The following is a 22,323-nucleotide window of genomic DNA, read 5'->3' on the forward strand; positions in this document are numbered from 1 at the left end:
GAGGGCGTTGTACAAGGGCCGCATGAGTTGCGCAGCTCGGGGCACGAAGCGGTGGTAAAAGTTCACCATCCCGAGGAACTCCTGCAGCGCCTTGACGGAGCGGGGGCGCGGGAAAGCGGCGATGGCCTCGACTTTGGCCGGTAGCGGTACGGCGCCGTTCCGGGTGATGTGGTGGCCCAAAATGTCGATCGTCGCCACACCAAAGTGACATTTGGCCGGGTTGACGATCAAGCCGTGCGCGCTGAGGCGGCCGAACAGCGTCCGGAGGTGGAGGAGGTGCTCGGCTCTGGACGTGCTGGCGACGAGGATGTCGTCCAGGTAGGTAAAGAGGAACTGCAAGTCGCGCAGCACGCCGTCCATCAGGCGCTGGAACGCCTGTGCCACGTTTTTGAGGCCGAAGGGCATCCGGAGGAATTTGAAGAGGCCGAAAGGTGTAATAACGGCCGTCTTCGGGATGTCGGCCGGGCGGACGGGCACCTGGTGGTACCCCCGAATCAGGTCCACTTTTGAAAAAATGGTCCGCCCCGCCAACCGGGCGAAAAAATCCTGGATGTGCGGGACGGGGTACCTGTCGAGGGTAGTGGCGTCGCATGGCCGCCATCCGCCCCCCGGCTTCGGGACGATGTGTAGCGGCGAGGCCCAGGCGCTGTCGGAGCGCCGCACGATGCCGAGGCGCTCCAGAGTGGCGAACTCGGCCTTGGCGACGGCGAGTTTGGCTGGGTCGAGACGGCGAGCTCGGGCGTACACCGGCGGGCCCGTAGTGGGAATGTGATGCTCGATGCGGTGACGCACCGCGACGGCCGAAAACGTCGGTCGTGTGAGGGCCGGGAACTCCGCGAGGAGACGCGCGAAGTCGTCTGCCAACGGGAGGACGCAGGAAAGCTCGGTGGGCGCGGAACGGCTCAAGGCGCACGCCAGCGAGCTGAAAGTTTCGGCGTTGACGAGACGCCGACGTTTAACGTCGACCAGCAGCCCATGGGCGCAAAGCAAATCGGCCCCGAGCAAAGCCATGGGGACGTCCGCCGTCACGAACTCCCAGCGAAAGAGCTGGCTGCCGAAGCTGAGGGCGACGGTGCATGGGCCGAAGGTGCGGATGGCGGAGCCGTTGGCCGTGACTAAGGAGGGGCCGCAAATGGCGGCCCGCCTGTCCTCCGCCGAAGCGGGAATGACGCTCAGCTGAGCGCCGGTGTCGCAGAGAAAACGCTGCCCTGACGCTTGGTCCGCGATGAATAGCAGGTTTCCGGAACGGCCGGCGCTCATGGCTGGTAGTGAGCGCCGGCCCGACCGTTTCCCGACTTGCCGAACGTGCACGGGGGTCGACATGATCGGGCCTGCCGCCCGAACCTGGCGTGGAAATAGCACCAGGCCGGGTCTGTCGGGGGCTCCGGTCGACGCGTCGGGACCGGGTGACGCGGCGTCGCCGCTGCCAGTCGCGCCGGCCCGGCGGCCTCTGGGAAGGAAGCTGCGTCGCGGGCGTCGGGCGGTTGGGCGGGAAACCGCGCCGCGGGCGCCGACTGGGCGGCGGGCGGGCTCCCGGCAGCCACACCGACGAGCTGGCTCGCCGCTCTGATGAGCTGGCTTGCCGAATCGATCTTGTCGGCCTCCCTGGCGAGGTCGCGGGGGTTCGTGATGGTCGTGCTTGCCAGGGTGACCCGGACCTGGGCCGGGAGCTGGCGGAGAAAAAGCTCTTGGAAAAGGAAATCCGAGGGATGCTCGCCGAGCAACGCGAGCATGTAGTCCATACGTTCGGACGGGCGTGTATCGCCGAGCTCAGGAAGGTCGAGCAGGCGTCGTGCGCGTTCAGCCGGGGAGAGGGCGAAAGCGCCCAGAAGAAGTGCCTTGATGGCGTCGTACTTGCCGTCAGCGGGCGGGCTCTGGAGGAGGCTCAGGCAGCGGGCGGCGGTCACGGAGCCGAGCGCGGCGACCACGTAATGGTATTTCGTGGTGTCCTCCGTAATGCCACGCAGGGCGAACTGGGAGTCCGCCTGAGCGAACCAGATGGCGGCATGTGCTTCCCAGAAAGTGGGCAGTTTGAGGGACACTGCCGTGTCCATCGCATGTCGTAAACTCGGGGTCACCAGTGAAGGAGCAGCGCTCCTGCTTGAGACGGACGAAGTGACGGACAAGACACAAACTCATCCGAGAAGATGTTTATTGTATAATCATCTCGGGAACTCTGAAAGCCCGTTTATCGGGTTCGCATATATATATCCAAACCAAAAAGCATACATCAGAACCAAAGCCCCGCCTCTCAGGCGAGGCACGCTTTGGTGGTCATGTGACCGACAGGTGCAAAGGATTATAACCTCGGCGCCGCGGTTTGGCCGCCGGTTACGTCACCGGCTTGGGCCAGGAGATTCTGTTGCTGGTCTCGAGCTTTGGGGGACCCATGGGTCGCTACAATATAATATAACAAATATCATGAAACATTTACATTTTGTAGTCCATTGTATAATTTAAATAAACATAAATGCAAATTTCACATGTGGAAAAAGTAAGTACACCCCTACATTTATCACTACTTCAAATACCTAAAATTAGAATCAGGTGCACCAGCTCAGGTGCAAATGATTGGAACATCATTAGAGAGGATCTTGGAGGAACCTGTCTTATTTAAACCTCAGGCATTGAGTTTGGTTTGCTCTTTGTTGTTGAAGTGTACAGCATCACCATGCCGAGATCAAAAGAGCTCTCTGAGGCCTTCAGAAAGAAGGTTATAGATGCCTACGAGTCTGGGAAGGGATTTAAAAAGATCTCCAAACAATTTGAAATCAATCATTCGACTGTCCGGAAGATCATCTACAAGTGGAGAAGATTCCAAACAACTGCCAACTTGTTTTGGCCAGGCCGCCTCAGCAAGTTCAGCCCGAGAGCAGAACGCAAGATGCTGAAAGAAGTCTCTAAGAACCCCAGAATGTCATCACGGGACCTACAGGTAGCTCTTGCCACTGTTGATGTCAAAGTGCACGAGTCTACCATTAGAAAGAGGCTGCACAAATTTGATCTACATGGGAGGTGTGCCAGGAGGAAACCTTTGCTGTCCAGAAAGAACATCAGGGAAAGACTAAAGTTTGCCAATGTACACCGAGGCAAAGACCAGCACTTCTGGAACAATGTGCTCTGGACAGATGAGTCAAAGGTAGAGCTATTTGGCCACAGTACCAGAAGACATGTTTGGTGAAAACCAAAGACAGCATTTGACCACAAAAACCTGATACCAACTGCAAAGCATGGTGGTGGAAATATTATGGTTTGGGGGCAGCGTTGCTGCATCAGGGCCTGGGCAGCTCACCATCATAGAATCCACTATGAATTCTTCATTGTACCAGAGGGTGCTTGAGGATAATGTGAGGCCATCTGTCGGAAAGTTTAAGCTCAACCGAAGGTGGACCTTGCAACATGACAATGACCCTAAACATACCAGTAAATCCACCAAGGAATGGCTGAAAAGAAAGAAATGGAGGGTTCTGGAATGGCCAAGTCAAAGCCCGGATCTAAATCCCATCGAGATGTTGTGGGGGGATTTGAAACGAGCTGTGCATGCAAGAAACCCCTCAAACATCGCACAGCTGAAAGAATTCTGCATGGAGGAGTGAGCAAAAATTTCTCCCAGTCGATGTCAGAGACTGGTAGACAGTTATAAGAAATGCCTACTTGAGATTGTTTCTGCCAAAGGGGGCAATACCACCTATTAGAGCCAAGTATTAGAGCCAAGTATTAGAGCCAAGTATTAGAGCCAATGTACTTACTTTTTCCACATGTGAAATTTGCATTTATGTTTATTTAAATTATACAATGGACTACAAAATGTAAATGTTTCATGATATTTGTTATATTATATCACCTTTATCTATCAATATTGTTGAAATGAAGATCAAATAGCTGTATGTTGAAATATGTTGAAAAAGTCAAAACTTTACATGGGGTGTACTTACTTTTTCACATGACTTTATGTGTATATATATATATATATATATATATATATATATATATATATATATATATATATATATATACATACATACATACATATACACACATTTTTTAACATAGAGTACAGTCCACTTGGTTCAATCTGCTGCAGTAGAATTCCTTGGAACAACTCCATCGGCTTCAAAACAGTATCAGCTGAACCATGGAATATTTTTTATTCAAACAGTAATTGAAGGCTCTGCCCCTGGATGAACTTGTACTTCTTAATGTTGTGGAAACCAAGTAAATATACTACATTTAGGACAAACACATGAGTACATAATGGTACTTTTATATGAATTACAAGCACATCAGTAGACAATTGACAAACATACGCCATATGGGATTTAAACGTGGGATCCCTACATCAGCCAGTACTAGAGGTGGGAATGTTAAACTACTGTGACCAACTCAATACTGATTTTGCTCCACGGTGATTGCCATTTTCAGATTTGGAAACAAATAGAAGTCACAGTGAGCCAGACAAGATATCAAATCCACAATTAATCACAGCCACCTTCTTCCTCGTCTTCTTTTTTAATGGTCACTATTAACCCACCTTTTATTGTGGGGTCAGCCAGGTGAAGCTTGTCCTGAGTCTTCACAAACCGTCTGGTTAGGCCTGACATTTGACTAGTTAGTGCAGGAATTTGGAATTTGGCCATGGTGCCATCAATAGCTCGCTTACTCTTCGTGAAGAACACCATGGGATCTTCTAACATCCACCAACAAATGCTGACGACTGTTAAGCATCCATCGAAGGGACGGCGCACACATTGTTGAATCGCCCTGCTTGTGAAACACAGGGCTGACAGTTTATAGCTGGGTTGGGAATCAAACCCAGGCTGCACAGCTTAGAAGTGAGTGCATGTACCTCCAGGCCATCCTGCCAGGCCTCCTCACAACCAACTTGGTGAGTCAAAAGTATTTTCGTATCAAAATATCTTGTGTTATGTTAAAAGCAAATAATTATGAATCGACCACTACCTGGTCAGGCTGAGTTTTTTTGCACCAGACATAGACATTCCACCTTGTAATGAGCTGCAGCTGCTTCATTGACAATCCTCCTCAGATACAATGGTTGATGAGAAGTGTGTACCAGAGAAAGACAAGAGCAACATTATGTGCTGTATTTTGGTTGAGGCCTTGCAGTGCACCACCAATAAATGACAAACAAAAACCTCAATGCCATAAAATGAAGTATTGATGATCAATGGCTCTTTTTCTCAAATTCAAAATCCAAAGACTCAGATTAACCACATTAGTCATAAACAGATAAACCAAAATAGATGATGTACCAGAGTGGCCTGAAAGTCGCTTTACCTCTGCTAAATTTTGGCATGGCGGACACAAGTTATTAGTTACAGTGCACATTTTACGTTGAATGTTTGGGACTATCTCGATGAAGAATTCCCTCAATGATGGATTGCATGCGGAAACCAGCTCCTCTACCATGGCCACTACGTAATCCAGATCTAACAACTCCAAACAACTCTTTGTGGACCTTCATCAAGGAGAAAGTGTCGCTAAACCGGTATAGGACAATATTGAAGAATTGTGCACTGCAGTCATGGCCTCTTTCACACAGGTGACTCCACAAATGCTGTACAAGATGTCCAAGAGGAGGACCTGGTGATGAATTCAATGGTGCAAGGCCAATGATGTAGTGCTACAGATATAATGACATTAATTATTGTAAGTACTGCACAATAACACCTGTGTTTTAAGAGTTTAAGAACAAATGCCTTACCGGGGAGGGTAAAGCGACTTTCAGACTGATTTCAGACAGTATTCATGAGATACTAGACATAGCATAAAATCACAAAGTAAAATAAAGAGCAAAAAATCCCTCATATGATGGAAATACACTCATTCATAACATGGAAGCCAGTTAGTTGTTTGATCGCGTTCATGTACATATTACACACACAAAAATGGATTGTTATCCTTACTTATTGTTAATGTATAGAAGGCCATACTTTTGTGTGAAAAATATCTAACATCCCTACAGAAGTTAAAAAGCATGATTTCCATTTTGAATTCTAGTGCGATGAATTCAGACACATGTGAACCAAATCATCAGCCAAAGAAGAAAGGAAACCATGTGAAAAGTTGGCAGTTGGCTGCCTCGAATCATCTGTTTTGGATACATGAAAGCCAGAAAAAAAAAAAGAAAAAAAAAAAGTGATCTGAAGCTTATCGTACAGATTGTATGCAAACCACATGCATGGAAGACAAGAGTAGACATCACTGAATTTAATAAGAATCAAAGGACATTAGTAAACAAAAGACAAACATAGATTATAAGTTCATACGATACGGATTTGAACCTGGGTCATGGTGAGCCATTGGTATAGATAAGGACGATAAAACAGGCCAACCAAAAGCCAGAATTTTGAAACAAAATGAAGATATCTTCACATACATGTGCTCAGACACATGGGATTACAACTAATCGGACAAACGTGTCAATAGTAACTGGAGCGTTCAGACGTTCACCATATACTCAGACTTTTCCTCCTTTCATTTCCACCTGTTAAACATCCAATCGACACGCTTTTCGCCTCCCACTCCCCCCCACAACTCTGCTAAAGGTTGTTTTCCATGGGATCGACTTACCCTTTGAAAAACTGTGTGCATGCAACCAAATATCACAACATGAAGCGTGGCAAATGTTACTGCAAAACGTTCCAAAAATGTATTTGATTTCCAACAATCTAATCAAATAGTTCTCCACAGCAGCTGCAACCGCTCTCTCTAGACCAACACTCCATTCCATGCTATAAAGTCTCAAACACAGATAAAGTGAAAAAGCTCGAATTTGTACCAATGAGCACTCCATCTCGCTACATTGATGATACGTACCATATTATTTACAGAGCGGTCTTTTTTGGTATACATGATTGAGGCTCATGGAAGAGCTAGAGCAGAATGGATCGGACCAAGATGGAAAGGGGAAACATCAATTCAGCAGAGTATGAGTGAGATCAAGACGGGGGAGGGGAGAAGGACACGTGGGGTGAACAGGCTGCACACAAGCTCAATGAAACACAGAAAGAAGAGGAAGCGGCATGTGGGGATGAAGCAGAATAGGAACAAACCAACCGACAACTAACAAATGAAGAGGTGAGGGAGATGGGGAAAGTAACATTAACTTGGAAAAAGGGAGTGCTTGGGAATGGGTTCATTTAGAGAAGAAGAGAATATGAGTATGAATGGGGGGTGTGTACCCCAGTGTGTACCCCTCATCCCGGTGTGTACCCCGGTTTAGAATAGGTACACCATATCCCTGCGCATCATAAGAGGCGACCAAGGGTTGGCGTCAGGAGGGCATCCGGCCATAAAAACATTGCCTCAAACAGGGAACCATGATTGTCATGGGGCCCGCAAGGCTAACCCCCGCTCTAGCGGGGGAAAATGGCCTTAAAACGATCATTCATTCATTCATTCATTCAATGGGGGGGGGGGGGGGGGAGGGTGACTTGAGGTCGTGATGAGCAGCTGTCTTGAAGCCCTCGAGGGATGAATGGGACTGAACAGACTGGGGAAGTGGGTTCCACAGGCAAAATAAAAGAGGAACAAATGAGTGGTGGTGAGCACTAAGCATGGATTTTGGGAGTTCAACAAGAAGAGGGTGACTTGCAGACCACATGCTCCTTGCAGAAACCTGGGATGGACAGAGCCAAGAGAGGGCTGAGGGTGCAAGACCAAAATGGAGGCAGTGAATACAGAGAGGTCACCAACCTGTCTGAGACACAAAAGTAACAGGCCTAGATACTCAGCTTCGTCACATGAGATCCCAATGATTTTGAGGGCCTTGGTTTCCACAACATCAAGAATAGCAAGGTGTGAGGCATGGGCCCCAGCCCAAATTTGAGAGCAATACTCCATCAAGCTGTGAATGTCGGCCTTGTAGGTTGTCAAAAGTTCAGACAGGCCAGGGAAAGACTTTGCACAACGAAGGAAGCTCAGTCGGCAGCTTGCTTTTGAGGCCATCTTCTAAATATGGTCTGCCCAATAAAGATCGTGGCTGAGGCTGATTGTGAGGTCCAAAGGTTCTTAGTGACTTAATCTATTCAAGTGGTTTGTTTAGGAAGTAGATGGGAGAGTTTGACAGACAGTTTTTTCAGAGACAGGATGAGTATGTGGGATTTGTTGGGGTTGAAAGACATATGCCAAGTGTTGCACCAGTTCCTGATTCTATCAAGGTTTGCAGAGAGGGAAGAGGCTGCTGCCTGCCCGTCTGAAGGATAAGGAATGATACAGCATATGGCGGAATCATCAGAAAAGAGATAAGCTGGATTTTTCAGGGAATCAAAAAGATCACTGATGAAGATGAGGAAAACGTTTGGCCCCAAGTAACTGTCTTGGGGCACTCCAGCCTTGACAGGGAGAGATGAGAGGATAGTGTTAAGAGCTACACGCTGAACATGGGAGTGGAGGAAGTCCATGGTCCATGAGACGAGGTGGCCTTGGATCCCATAAGCAGAGAGTCTGCAGATCAAGGCGTGGTACTGGACTGCATCAAATGCTCGAGATATGCCCAGAGGGACGACCTTGATCTCACGTCTGAGATTGAGGGCTTCCATGCTTTGTTAGGAGAGTAGAAGCAGCATGTCTAAGGTAGAATGACTTGGTCTCAAACTGGCCTGATGATCTGAGATCAGTCCGTTGGAGAATAGGAAGGATTTGATGTAAATTGCAATGATGGATTTCATGACCTTGCTTATAATTGGAAGCAAGCTAATAAGCCTGTAGTTAAGACAATCCGTTTTTACAACATGTTTGTGTATTGCTGTGATGTTGGCAACTTCCAGGCAGATGGAAACTGCCCAAGAGAGAATATTGGAGTGAACAGAGCAGAAAGAGGATGAGCAAGAACACTGATGCTGTCTGGGAATTGTGGCAGAACCTGAATTGAGGTTTGCCAGAAAACTTTCCACATTGTAAATTGGGAAAGACACAGTATCCAGGAACGGTTGGTATGAGAGGAAAGGGTAGGTGTCGAGAATGAGGGCTTGGGTGCACAATATTTGGAAGCAAACACAGAATTGAAGCATTTGGCCTTGTCAAGAGCAGAATCAGCTGTAGTGCCATTTGGAGTGAGGGAAGGGATGGAAGGGGAGTATACTCCAGAGACATACTTGACAAGGTGCCACCAGGTCTTTGAAGAAGGCGATAGGTTTTAGAGTTCAGCCGTGAGGTTGGCCAAATGTTATTTCCTGGCTTTCCTGAGAGTGGGCACAATTATTTTGGGCATTGTGGTATGATCTGAGGTTGCCTTCAGTCGGATTTGCCCTCCAGGAAGAGGTTCATTGTTTGAAGGCAAATGCCTCACCATGGGATTCCGTATACCAGGGGGTGAGATGATAAGAGTGATAACTGAAAAATAGATGGTGAAAGTCTGTGCATTAGGCAGTATTGATATCAGAAGAGGTGTAAATGAAGGACCAGTGCTGACCTGAGAGGGCGGCTTGCAGGGCGGCTAATACAAACCCACTCTACAAGAAGGTGAGATTAATTGTGGCTGTTAAAGTAGTAATAATAGTATATATTATGTGACAGTATCTTGGGTGGACCATTGTCGGTCTGATCGCAATTCCCCCAGATTTACTGTGACGATTGGCCAAATGGAATGCCATTGGTGAGACATCATTCCTTCACAAAAAAACGGCTTTTGCTCTGCTGCTCTGCTCTCTTCCTGCCAAGAATGGCAGCTCCTCGCACTTTGAAGTATAAGAATAAAGAAAACTACAGTGAAGTCTATGACACGCCATTGCAAATCCCCACGCTCCTCACCTAAAGCAAAGTTGAAAGATGGCAAAAACTTCCACCAGGAATGACCCAATATTACATTTAGAGTTAAAAATTATTTTCGCATTTTCACCTCTGTGACCCGAAGTCTCCACCTACTGGAACATGAACTGAGGGTTAAAACCCCAAAAAAGCATTACATATTTCATGCATCAATATTTCATTTTAAAATGTTTTAAAATGTGCCCCAATTGAATTTTTTGGTCGTTGACCTTTTGACCCCACCCCAGGGGCAGGCCCAAAAATGATACTGCTCTTGCACCTTATTGCCACGTGATTATCATAACTACCAAGTTGAATGAATTTATGTACAACTGTTTAGGAGGAGATAGCGCAACAGACTGACAGACGATGCCAATTCCAATAGTGTGAGGATGATTTTTTTTTTTTTAAAGCATGGCGATAAATATAGCAAGATACGAATACAGTATACTTCACAAGAATATGCTCCTCCATGATTGACAAATAAATTTCATGGTATGCTTGTTATCTTTATGAAGCATTTTCAAAACGGCTAAGCTGGGAGTGGGTTGTTCCGAGCACAGGTGAACGGATACACAGTAGTTAGGTAAGGTAGGTAAGGATCACGCTATGATCTTCTGAATGACGAGTGCTCAGCTCAAATTTGAAATCCCTACTTTTTCCGTGATACATATCAAATTTCGTCCTATCAAATTCATCTTCAAGAGATTCTCCTGCATTGGGAAAATAGCCAAAACTGCATGTGTGTACATCTTTGTGCACTTACATTTTTCCAAAGTATACGGAAATGACTCTGACGAAGCCATTCGGACAATCAAGTGAGAAAGCTGAAAAACAAACAAACAATATTTAATCGGGCAGAGTTGTCTTTTTTTTTTCACCTGGCATAGGTCTGCCATCATGCATCACTTGTAACCTTTGTATGCAGTCTATAAAAAAGCAATATACGGGTAAATATATGAGGGTTTTTTGTACTGATGCATACCTTTAATGTCGTTCTTTTGAACATTTCAAAGTTGTCTTTTGTTCTGTTTATAAAAGAAAAATACAGGAAGAGAATAAACAATAGTTCTGCTGATCATGAAGGCAAAAAAATAAAAGAGTGAAACACAAGGTTCAGGTACTTCCCTTCCTATAGTCACCACCATGGTGGACAATTACAAAGTGAAGTGCCATTAAAAGCCGTGGCCCACACATCATTTTCTGACTATTTTGATACAATTATGCCTCACTCTTACGGCCATTCCATGTCATTCCAAGGGACATAACTACTCTGAAGTGTTCCGAGCTGTGAGCAGACCTGACCCTTGCTACTTCCTGAAAGGTTGCGAGTAACAATACCGCTCAACTATATGATGCAACTGTATACGCATGACAAGTCAGTGCAAGCCTGATTCCAAGGTAGGTATCGAGTTTCACATGACATCGCTTTGTTTTTGACACTGCCTGAGCTTTTCTATGGTGGTCATTCATTCACTTCGATGCAAAATTCAGCTATCACATTTTATCCTGACATTATTTTGCAGAACGATGCACCGCCACTGAAAACATTTTCATTGTTTGAACTTGATACTAGTTCAGCCTGGGTATGCACTTCTGCCCAGAGTGCTATTTTGTATTCGTCATTTTACATTACAAGCTTGGGAGCGAAATGACAGAAGGTTAAAAAAATTACGACGTCACAAGCCGAATGACGATAAATCCACGTGCTGGATGAGATTTGGAAAAGCATCCCACAGAAACACTTTACTGGCCTAGTTTAAGGTGAGATTTCCTTGCAGAAGGCAGGAATTATGTGGGAGAAGACATCAACTGTTCCAACAATGCAACAGTTCACGGTGTGAATGAGGCATACTCTGATAGCAATGGAAAAACATTTCAACGCCGAAATGTTCCAGTGCCAAATGTCCAAGCTTGCATGATGCAACTCAAGTATTACTCACAGTCTTACCTGATCTAGTTTGATGTTTCCGCACTGGAAGCATCTCGATACTTTCACAGCATGTATTAACTTACAACTGATATCGTTATATTGACCATGAAATAGACATCCTTGTGCAAGGTGACAAAATTAAAATGGAATAGTTTTGTTAACACAACGAAAAAATACTGAACCACATGAGAATGAATACCTTTCCAGCCAGGGAATATAATTTAAATAACATTGTCATCCCATGTGAAGACCATTAGAAACAATATCTCTGTCACAGCATACTGCATATGAAGAGTTCAAATTAATGTACAGCCAGACCCCGCATATTCGCGGTTGATAAAATGTGACTTGTTTCTCTATTCACGGAAAAGTGCCCCGCGAATTCGCGGTTTTCTAGGGGTGCAAAAAATTATTTTTCTCGAGCCGCCAGCTTGACACATATATAAAACCCATCTTTCACCATTCATGCACAAAGCGCTGGACATATGCAAAAAAACATCTTCTACGAGCCGCGAGCATGACCTGCTTCTACATTCGCTGCCATGTGCTTCACGGTTTCATGGCTTTCACGGATTATTGTCACCATTCGCGGGATTTTCCTTGCCGTTTAAGGGACTATTGCCGACATTCACGGGTTTTGTCAGGCCATTGAATATATGAATGAATGATGGTTCCCTGTTTGAGGCAATGTTTTTATGACCGGATGCCCTTCCTGACGCCAACCCTTGGTCACGCTCTTACGATGCGCAGGGTCATTCTGGGACTTTAATCGACCTTCGCGGATTATCGTCGAATTTTCGGGATTTTCCTCGCCATTCGCGGTTTGTTCCTCTCTATTCGTGGATTTTCATGACTCGGGAACCAATTCCCTCTTTTTCCATTGAAACAATGCCCCGCCATTCATGGTTTCACAATTCGCGGTATTTCCCAAGAACGTATTTCCTGTGAATAGCAGGTTCCCACTGTATATTAAAGAAAAGATCCAAATGGACTACAGTATTGCATAGCTCATTTATAATCATCATTTACCTGTGATATCAAAAGCATTAGGTTAAACTGAAGAATCATCAGGTTATCTATATATAAAAAAGAGATGGCTGTCCGTTTGTCCGTTAGCAGTTTCGCTGATTGCCTGTGTGAGGCCAGGTGCAATGTGATTGGCTCCTGGCAAGATTGAATAATGTATCGCATTGGCTAACTAGAACGGCACTCAGTAGAGAGCATACCTCCGCCTGGTTGGCCATATCACTCAATGGTGAAGAATCACTGAAAAAATTATACTAGCTGGATCTGGATCTTCATCTTCACAAAATTGAATCGATTCTTCCTTGTCATACACACAACTTGTCCAACAAGTTTCATCCAAATCTGTCCACAACTCTTTCAGATATCCTGCTGTATATCGTTTTTGGCCGGATCTCCCAATGGTGAAGAAACGCTTAAAAAATTAAATAATTCTCATATCCGAATCCATATTTAAATCTTCACCAAAATCGAATCGAATCGTCCTTGTCAGACACCCAACCGGTCCCCCAAGTTTCGTCCAAATCTGTCCACAACTTTTTGAGATATCCTGCTATGTATTGTTTTTGGCCCTATCTCCCAATGGTGAAGAATAACTTTAAAAATTCTAGTAGCCGGATCCGAATCCGGATCTTCACCAAAATCTAATAATTTCGTCCTTATCACATGCGCTACATCTCTGCCAAATTTCGTCCGAATCCTTCCACAACTTTTTGAGATATTTTGTTCACAAATGGACGGACAAACGGACAAACAGGCAGCCAGGGGTGAAAACATAACCTCCATCCACCTTTGGTGGCGGAGGTAATTAAAAGCTGATATTGGAAATCTGATTCCATATTTCATGATCGGAACTCATGGCCTAAATAATGATGTCAAAATCTAGAGTGAAATTGGGAAAAATGTCGGAAAAAGGGATTTATTTAAATTAAATGATTATCTAATAGGTTCCGCGAGACAAAATGTCTCCAAAATCCTTCTTTTTTTTTTTCACTCTTCAGGGTAATTATTGTTTGTCTAATTTTCTTTTACAGGGACATCGGTCACAATCTTCTTGGATTCGGATTCTACTTTTACTATACATTTTTAACTTATCGTAATACATACAACATGGAATCGCAGTTTGATTATTAACAGTGCGTTAAGATATAACCTCGGCTGACAGGATGACCTCTGAGGTACACACATCTGGGTTTGAATCCTGACCCAGCTATAAATTAATTATCATCCTGTAGCGGCTACCGCTGGGTTTTCACAATCGCCTTGCACCTATCAAGGACGCGGAGCGATCACCATGCCGGGCTCGTCCAGGACGCCCGGGCAGGCTCGCCCTCAACTTGCCAGGCCGCAGCCAGGACGCTGGGCCACGCCCCCTCTCGCCTTTCCTGGGCAAACGCTCCGGGATAATATGTATATATATTGCTGCCCGATAAACGGGCTTTTCAGAGTGCCTGAGTGTTTGGTTTGATTAAAGCAACTCGGCTGAATTCCAGCTTTTTGTCGCGTGCATTCTTCCGATCGACGTGGGAGCCCCAGCTCCTTCATTGGTGACCTACCGACATGGACACGGCAGTCGCCCTTAAACTGCCTACCTTCTGGGAGGCTCACGCGGCAGTTTGGTTCGCACAGGCGGATTCCCTGTTCGCCCTGCGAGGCATCACGGCCGACGACACCCGCTTCCACCATGTGGTAGCAGCGCTCGGTTCGGCCACCGCGGCCCGCGCCCTGAGCCTCCTCGAGAGCCCGCCAGCCGCTGACAAATACGGCGCGATTAAGAAGCTTCTCCTCGACGCTTTCGCCCTCCCATCGGCGGAACGCGCACGGCGCCTGCTCGACCTGCCCGAGCTCGGCGACACGCGCCCTTCCGAGCGAATGGACTACATGCTTTCACTGCTCGGCGAGCACTCTCCGGCATTCCTGTTCCGGGAGCTGTTCCTCCGTCAGCTGCCTAACCCGGTACGCCTCGCCCTGGCAAGCACAACGATCACAGATCCCCGGGCCCTTGCCAGAGAAGCCGACAAGATCTCCGCCGCAGGACAGCGCATCGCAGCGGCGACATGGGACCCACCGCCGTCCGACGCAACACCCATGGCGCCCGAGCACCCGGCACGGTCGACGACCGAACTGCCGACGCAATTGGCGGCCGCTACACCGAGCCGACCACCTCCAGCACGACGACCGGGGCCTCCACCTGACCAAGCGTGGTGTTACTATCATGCCAGGTTCGGACAGAAGGCCCGGACATGCCGACCGCCGTGCACCTTCGGCAGGCCGGGAAACGGCCGGGCCGGCGTTCATTACCAGCCATGAGCGCCGGCCACACGGGCAACTTACTGTTCATCATGGATAAAGCGTCCGGACGGCGCTTCCTGTGCGACACCGGCGCCCAACTGAGCGTCATACCCGCCTCTGACCAGGACAGGCAATCCGCGGTTTGCGGCCCCTCCATGGTTGCGGCCAACGGATCGACCATCCGCACCTTCGGCCCGCGCAACGTCACCCTCTGCTTCGGCGGCCAACGCTTTGCTTGGACGTTTGTAACCGCAAACGTGCCCGTGGCTCTGCTAGGCGCCGACTTCCTCTGCGCACACGGACTGCTGGTGGACGTCCAACGGCGTCCTTTAATCAACGCCGAAACCTTCAGCTCCCTGGTATGCACATTGAGCAGCTCCACGCCGACCGAGCTGGCATGCGCCGTCCCGGCGGCGAACGAGTTTGCTCGCCTGCTCACGGAGTTCCCGGCCCTCCCGCGGCCGACGTTTTCGGCCGTCGCAGTACGGCATGGGATCGAGCACCACATACCAACCACGGGCCCGCCGGTCTACGCCAGGGCCCGCCGCCTCGACCCAGCCAAGCTCGCCGTGGCGAAGGCCGAATACGACGCGTTGGAGCACCTCGGCATCGTGCGGCGCTCCGATAGCGCGTGGGCCTCGCCACTGCACATCGTGCCAAAGCCGGGGGGTGGATGGCGCCCGTGTGGCGACTACCGCCGTCTCAATGACGCTACCACCCCCGACAGGTACCCGATCCCACATATCCAAGACTTCTCCGCCCGTCTGGCGGGACGGGTCATTTTTTCGAAAATTGATCTCATACGGGGATATCACCAGGTACCTGTCAGGGCGGCCGACGTCCCTAAAACGGCAGTCATCATGCCGTTCGGCTTATTCGAATTCTTGCGGATGCCGTTTGGTCTCAAGAACGCGGCTCAGGCGTTCCAGCGCTTGATGGACGGCGTGCTGCGTGACCTGCCGTTCCTTTTCGTTTACCTGGACGACATCCTCGTCGCCAGCACGTCCCGGGCCGAGCACCTCCTCCACCTCCGAACACTGTTCGGGCGCCTCAGCGAGCACGGCCTCATCATCAACCCGGCCAAATGCCACTTCGGCACGACGGCCGTTTATTTTTTGGGCCACCACATCACCAAGAACGGGGCCGTGCCGCTGCCAACCAAGGTCGAGGCCATCACCACGTTCCCGCATCCCCGCACCATAAAGGCCCTGCAGGAATTCCTGGGAATGGTGAATTTTTATCACCGCTTCGTGCCCCGCGCTGCTCAACTCATGCGGCCCCTCTTCGAAGCCCTCCGGGGCAAGCCGGCCAAGCACGATATCGCCTGGTCCGCAGCAATGGATGCGGCCTTCCAAAGCTCAAAGCGGGCCCTCGCCGACGCAACACTGCTCGCTCACCCGGTGCTCAACGCTCCCATCGCCCTCACCACGGATGCCTCCGACTACGCGGTGGGCGCCGTACATGAGCAATGGGTGAACGGGGTTTGGCAGCCACTCGCTTTTTTCAGCCGGCAGCTCCGGCCGAACGAGCTCAAATACAGCACGTTTGACCGGGAGCTCCTCGGTCTACACCTGGCCGTCCGCCATTTCCGCCACCTCCTGGAGGGCCGACCTTTCACGGCGTTCGTCGACCACAAGCCGTTGGTTTACGCCATGGCCAAGGTCACAGAGCCGTGGTCGGCCCGCCAACAGCGCCACCTCTCCGCCGTGTCGGAGTTTACCACGGACATCCGGCACGTCGCCGGCAAAAACAACGCCGTGGCCGACTGTCTTTCCCGGGCCAGCGCGAACGCGGTCCACCTGGGTGTGGACTTTGCGCTTATGGCGGCGGACCAAACCACCGACACCACGGTGCAAGCCCTCCGGGCGGCGGACACGGGCCTCCGCCTGGCCGACATCCCCTTCGCGGACACTGTCCTGCTCTGCGACGTCTCCCAAGGCCAGCCTCGCCCCATCGTGCCCGTCACCTGGCAACGTCGCATCTTCGCCTCCCTCCACGGCCTTTCCCACCCGGGCCGGAAAGCTTCCCAGAAGCTGGTGTCGGCGCGATTCGTCTGGCACGGCCTTCGTCGGGACGTCCGCGATTGGACCAGCACCTGCACGGCCTGCCAACGGGCCAAGGTCCACCGACACACCCAGGCCCCGCTGGCACCTTTCACCGTGCCCGAACGACGTTTCGACCACGTCAACGTGGATCTGGTGGGCCTCCTCCCCCCGTCACGGGGGTTCACACATCTGCTCACCATGGTGGACAGGACCACCAGGTGGCCGGAGGCCGTTCCCCTCGTCTCCACCACTACCGCCGACGTGGCGCAGGCTTTCATCGCCACCTGGGTCGCCCGCTTCGGCGCACCGGCGGACATCTCGTCAGACCGCGGACCACAGTTCACCTCCGAGCTGTGGGGCGCGGTCGCCCGCAACCTGGGGGTCAAGCTCCACCGTACTACGGCCTACCACCCCCAAGCAAACGGGTTGTGCGAGCGATTCCACCGCTCCATGAAGGCCGCGCTCATGGCCGGCCTTCAAGACGGCGGTTGGGCCGACCGGCTGCCGTGGGTCCTTTTGGGCCTCCGCACGGCCCCCAAGGAGGACCTCCAGGCATCCACCGCCGAGCTTGTCTATGGCCAGGCGCTACGCGTCCCGGGCGAATTCGTGCCCGACGCTACCAGTCCCTGGTCCGCAGCTCACCAGCGCTCGGACCTCCAGGAGGCCGCCCGACGGTTTGCCCCCCGTGCCAACATCCCACCACGGTGACCCCCAGTCCTACGTCCCCCCAGCACTTCGCACAGCGGAGTATGTTTTTGTGCGTCACGACGCACATCGGGGGCCACTCCGGCCGCCGTACGACGGGCCCTTCCGGGTGCTGCGACGGGACGACAAGTCGTTCGTCATCGACATCGGCGGCAGGTCGGACCGGATTGCGGTGGACCGCCTCAAGCCGGCGCACGTGGACGTCGACCACCCACCACGGGTGGCCCTTCCGCCGCGGCAAGGCCGCCCCCCGTCCACGGTGCCCCCCACTCGACCGCCCACCACCACACCGGACCCCCTCCCACGACCCACCAGGGGTCGCTTCGGCCGGGTCATCAGGACCCCCCTCAAATTGACCCTGCCGGTGCAAGTCGATTCTGGGGGGACGTGTGTAGCGGCTACCGCTGGGTTTTCACAATCGCCTTGCACCTATCAAGGACGCGGAGCGATCACCATGCCGGGCTCGTCCAGGACGCCCGGGCAGGCCCGCGCTCAACTTGCCAGGCCTCGGTCGGGACGCCCGGGCATGCCCGGGCAGGCTCGCCCTCAACTTGCCAGGCCGCAGCCAGGACGCTGGGCCACGCCCCCTCTCGCCTTTCCTGGGCAAACACTCCGGGATAATATGTATATATATTGCTGCCCGATAAACGGGCTTTTCAGAGTGCCTGAGTGTTTGGTTTGATTAAAGCAACTCGGATGAATTCCAGCTTTTTGTCGCGTCCATTCTTCCGATCGACGTGGGAGCCCCAGCTCCTTCAATCCCAGTGTTTCACAGACTGGGTGAATGAATCATCAATGTGTGCCATCCCTCTGATAGACGTTAAACTGGGCGTCATGTCTTCCACCATTAGTTGATGGACATTAAAGATCCCCACAGTGTCTTTCACAAAGAGTGTCGAGCTTTTGCAGAACCCTGAACAAATTACAAATTCTTGTCTGAACTACTGCTGGGAAAGCCATGGCAAACCACCCAGTATAAACCTTGCTCTGGAAGCTGCTTTGGCCACACAGACGCTCTGTAACGAGAACGGTAAAGGGTGTTTCCCCAAAGAATGCCTTTTTTCCCGAAACGAATCATCTGGTCAGGAAAAAAGGCATTCTTTAGGGAAACACCCTTTACGACACATATCAAATAAAAGTTAACAACTGAATAGCGAAAGCAAAAAAAAATGAAAAGGACATGAAATTCATTTTAAAAGGATAGTCGCTGACAAATAGAGAGGGGAGCGGAGGTGCGGAGTGGGGGAGAGAGGAGAGGGCTGTAGGAAAGAGACAGGGGAGTGGGAAGAGACAGGGGAGTGGGGAGAGACAGGGGAGTGGGGAGAGACAGGGGAGTGGGGAGAGACAGGGGAGTGGGGAGAGACAGGGGAGTGGGGAGAGACAGGAGAGTGGGGAGAGACAGGAGAGTGGGGAGAGACAGGGCAGTGGAGAGATATAAGGGAGTGGGGAGAGGCAGGGGAATGGGGAGAGACAGGGGAGTGGGGAGAGACAGGGGAGTGGGGAGAGACAGGGGAGTGGGGAGAGACAGGGGAGTGGGGAGAGACAGGGGAGTGGGGAGAGACAGGGGAGTGGGGAGAGACAGGGCAGTGGGGAGAGACAGGGCAGTGGGGAGAGACAGGGCAGTGGGGAGAGACAGGGCAGTGGGGAGAGACAGGGCAGTGGAGAGATACAAGGGAGTGGTGGATATAGGAGAGAGGGTAGTTGTGGAGAAAGGGGAGGAAGGAGGGAGTGGGAGAGAGAGAGGAAGGGGGGAGGAGGGTGGGAGAGAAAAGAGGGGAATACTTTTCCTAGCTTTTCCCGTCACTTGGGATGGGTACTGTTCCTCGTATTTAATAAAAACAATTCAAATCCTTCATATTACCAACATAACAAAAATCAAGGGAAATAAAGTGGAAAAAGCATAAAATAAATGTTTTTCCATTGCTCTGACAAACAATCCATGCTTTACATTACTGAACACACAAGGGGCACAAACATTAAAATAAAAAAAGGTTTGGGGCGTGTGCTCGGTACCAGGTAGTCGCAGAAATATGCTGGGAGCCATGTAGTTAGTAAGAAGCAGAAATCGTTGTGAATTAAATGGACTAGAAACACCCGCTACCGATGGGAGAGTAATAACCCCTCCCCTCTGGTGGGAGTTAGTATCGCACTTGCACTATGCCACATATACAATGCAAAATTGCAAGTCATCTCTGACTTGCAACACCTTCTCCCACCACCACTGGGTGGCACTACACAATATTCATTTATATTTGGAATTTGCATCGTACCTACTCCCACCCGAATCCCCACGACTACAATTTTTAACACCTAAAACCTACCCGGGCACACTCTAAGTACAACTAACAAATTTCAACCCATTCGGTCCAGCAGTTTAGAATTGCATGCAAGTCTAACAGACGCACGCACACACGCATACAGAATTATACATACGTTGTATGATTACAATTTCTGTGCTATTTCCAAGAGAGAGATCTCGGTCTCACTGTGCCCTCCAAATCCACGTTGAGGCCCTGCAACACATGGTAAAACAAGGAGATAAAATGGCTTCATTTCTGTTTGGCCATTTCTAGTGCAACTCAACAATCATACTGTTGCGGTTTTAGAACCCTCACTTGTAAATATCCCATCATTTAATAAAGTTAAAGGTTGCACCCTTAGTTAGTCCATATGCAACACGTAGGCCACCATAGGAACTTTAGTTATTTCATTATTATGTGTTTCAGATAAGGCCGTGTTTCCAATAGTTGAATCTGCGTTGCATCAATTAAATAAGAGTAGGTCCCCAATTCATTTTGTTCATTTTGCGATCGCTCTCCCAATTCTATTACGCGCCTTTTGTTAGCAGCGTTCGCTGCCTCGCTGAGCTTCCGCCCAAGCGCCGCCATTAACCATGCGGTCGGCTCGAGGAAGAAGGGGGCGGAACCCCAAGAACAAGGTGTGGCTTGTCAACGAGCCGTCAAAGGCGGAGCCGGTAAGCCCTTACCAGCCAACCAGGGCTGAGGTGAGCTCGATGGCGGGTGTGGTTTCGAAGCGGGCGTAGTGATCTAAAAGCCCGATATATAAGCGCGAGCGAAAAGCCCTTTCACGGACTGCGCAGGGGACCGTCGTTATTGAAGGACTGGAGGATATACGCGCTTTGCAAACGGACTCCTTTCAAAAGAAATGCGCACAACGGACTCGTTGGGAGAGAGGGCTGATAACGAACTTGTGGGTATAGGCGCTTATTGAAAGGACTGATCCAAGAGCGCACATTTGCGAAGGACTTCCCCCCCCCCCCCCCCCCCGCCATATGTAAGGTCCGGTCGCGTGCCAACGATACGCAGAGCTGCCTGCCGGGTTTCGCCTGCGGAACCGGAGACTGGACGGGGGTCGATTGGAGCCTGGATCATCTACCTGGACCTTCCACCCTACCCACTACAATCCCGTGTGAGTGTGTATGTTTGTCCTGGGGGTGTTAAGTTAAGACTGTATAGTTAAGCCTGCCCTGTGTCCTTCTTCTTCTTCTTCTTGTATATTTCTTTCCTTTCCCATTCTTTTGGCTTGTAATAAATTCACCTTGTTATTCCTTGGTTTTTCCCTAATCCGATCGCCTCCGTCCTTTCTTTCCATTGAGTACCTGTGGCACGATTTTGGAATCGCTCAGAATCGGGTTAGTCATTGGTAACGGCCTGAGTCGCAGCTTGCTTCGCTTGGCGTGTCCACTAACGCCGCGGCTCGGGCGGGGCTCATTTCCTCGCTTCCCGGAAGGCGCTGGTAATTCGGTAATAGGAACAATTTGGCCTACCACCCTATTCAGCGCTGACCGGAAGTGACGTCATAGCTCCAGGACTCGGGACGGCCAGCTTAAAGGACAAGAGGATTAACCCGCCCCCCCCCCTTGATAAGGGGAGCGCCAACCCCTGAATCCATAACAATTGGTGTCAGGAGTGGGATTTGAAGCCCGAACCAAATTTTATATCTGGACAAAATTTGGTCAAAAATTACGAGCAGCCGAAATTGTATTACCATCTAAATTTTAAATCGTTCCATGGATACCCAAGGCGATCGGATGCCGGTGGGGGAAGATGAGGGGGGTAGAGGAAGGGTTAGAGTCAACCCAGGACCCCAGGGAAGAAGTGGGAGAGATGGAGGAGGAAAGCAATGAAGGTGCGGTAGTGGGGGTTGCAGGCGCACAAAATGGCGGCGCCTCGCACATGGCGACGAGGGCCGCGCCCGCTGCGCAAATGGGGGTGGGCGACATGCAAGCCTTCATGGCGCAATTCATGGCAGAAATGAGAGAGATGGGGAACCAATCCAAAAGAGAAATAATGGACGCCCAAAATAATGAAATAAATGAATTACTTGGAAAAATGGACATCCAAGAGAAAAAAATGGATACCCGAGGGGAGTTAATAAAAAAGATGGGAGAGGACATAGACCGCAGGTCAAGCGGGAAAGGCACGTGGGTATGCGACGGGGTAGCGCGACTTGAGAAGCGCGGGGAAAGCGAGGCCGAGCAAGGCGCAGTTAAGTGGACCGGGGTAGAGATCGCGACCCGGGGTATGGGGAAGCCGG

At 50.2% G+C, this 22,323-nt stretch overlaps 1 protein-coding gene across 4 annotated transcripts in view; it reads right to left on the reverse strand.

Moving 5' to 3' along the window:
• SSBP1 (single stranded DNA binding protein 1) overlaps window positions 1-22,323 on the reverse strand; it is a 69,721-nt gene that overhangs the window by 37,487 nt on the left and 9,911 nt on the right. For 3 of the 4 annotated variants that reach the window (XM_068119090.2, XM_078777726.1, XM_068119094.2), the window contains 3 exons: window positions 20,200-20,279; window positions 10,754-10,796; window positions 10,535-10,595 (listed from right to left, as the gene is read on the reverse strand). In XM_068119090.2, the coding sequence (XP_067975191.1) occupies window positions 10,535-10,595; window positions 10,754-10,777 (85 nt within the window). In that variant the 5' untranslated portion in view covers window positions 10,778-10,796; window positions 20,200-20,279. The remainder of the gene's footprint in view (window positions 1-10,534; window positions 10,596-10,753; window positions 10,797-20,199; window positions 20,280-22,323) is intronic. The other variant, XM_068119099.2, reaches the window with a different exon arrangement.

This window comes from Myxine glutinosa, chromosome 1 (genome assembly GCF_964187855.1).
Source record: "Myxine glutinosa chromosome 1, kmMyxGlut1.1, whole genome shotgun sequence".
Classification (NCBI taxonomy): Eukaryota; Metazoa; Chordata; class Myxini; order Myxiniformes; family Myxinidae; genus Myxine; species Myxine glutinosa.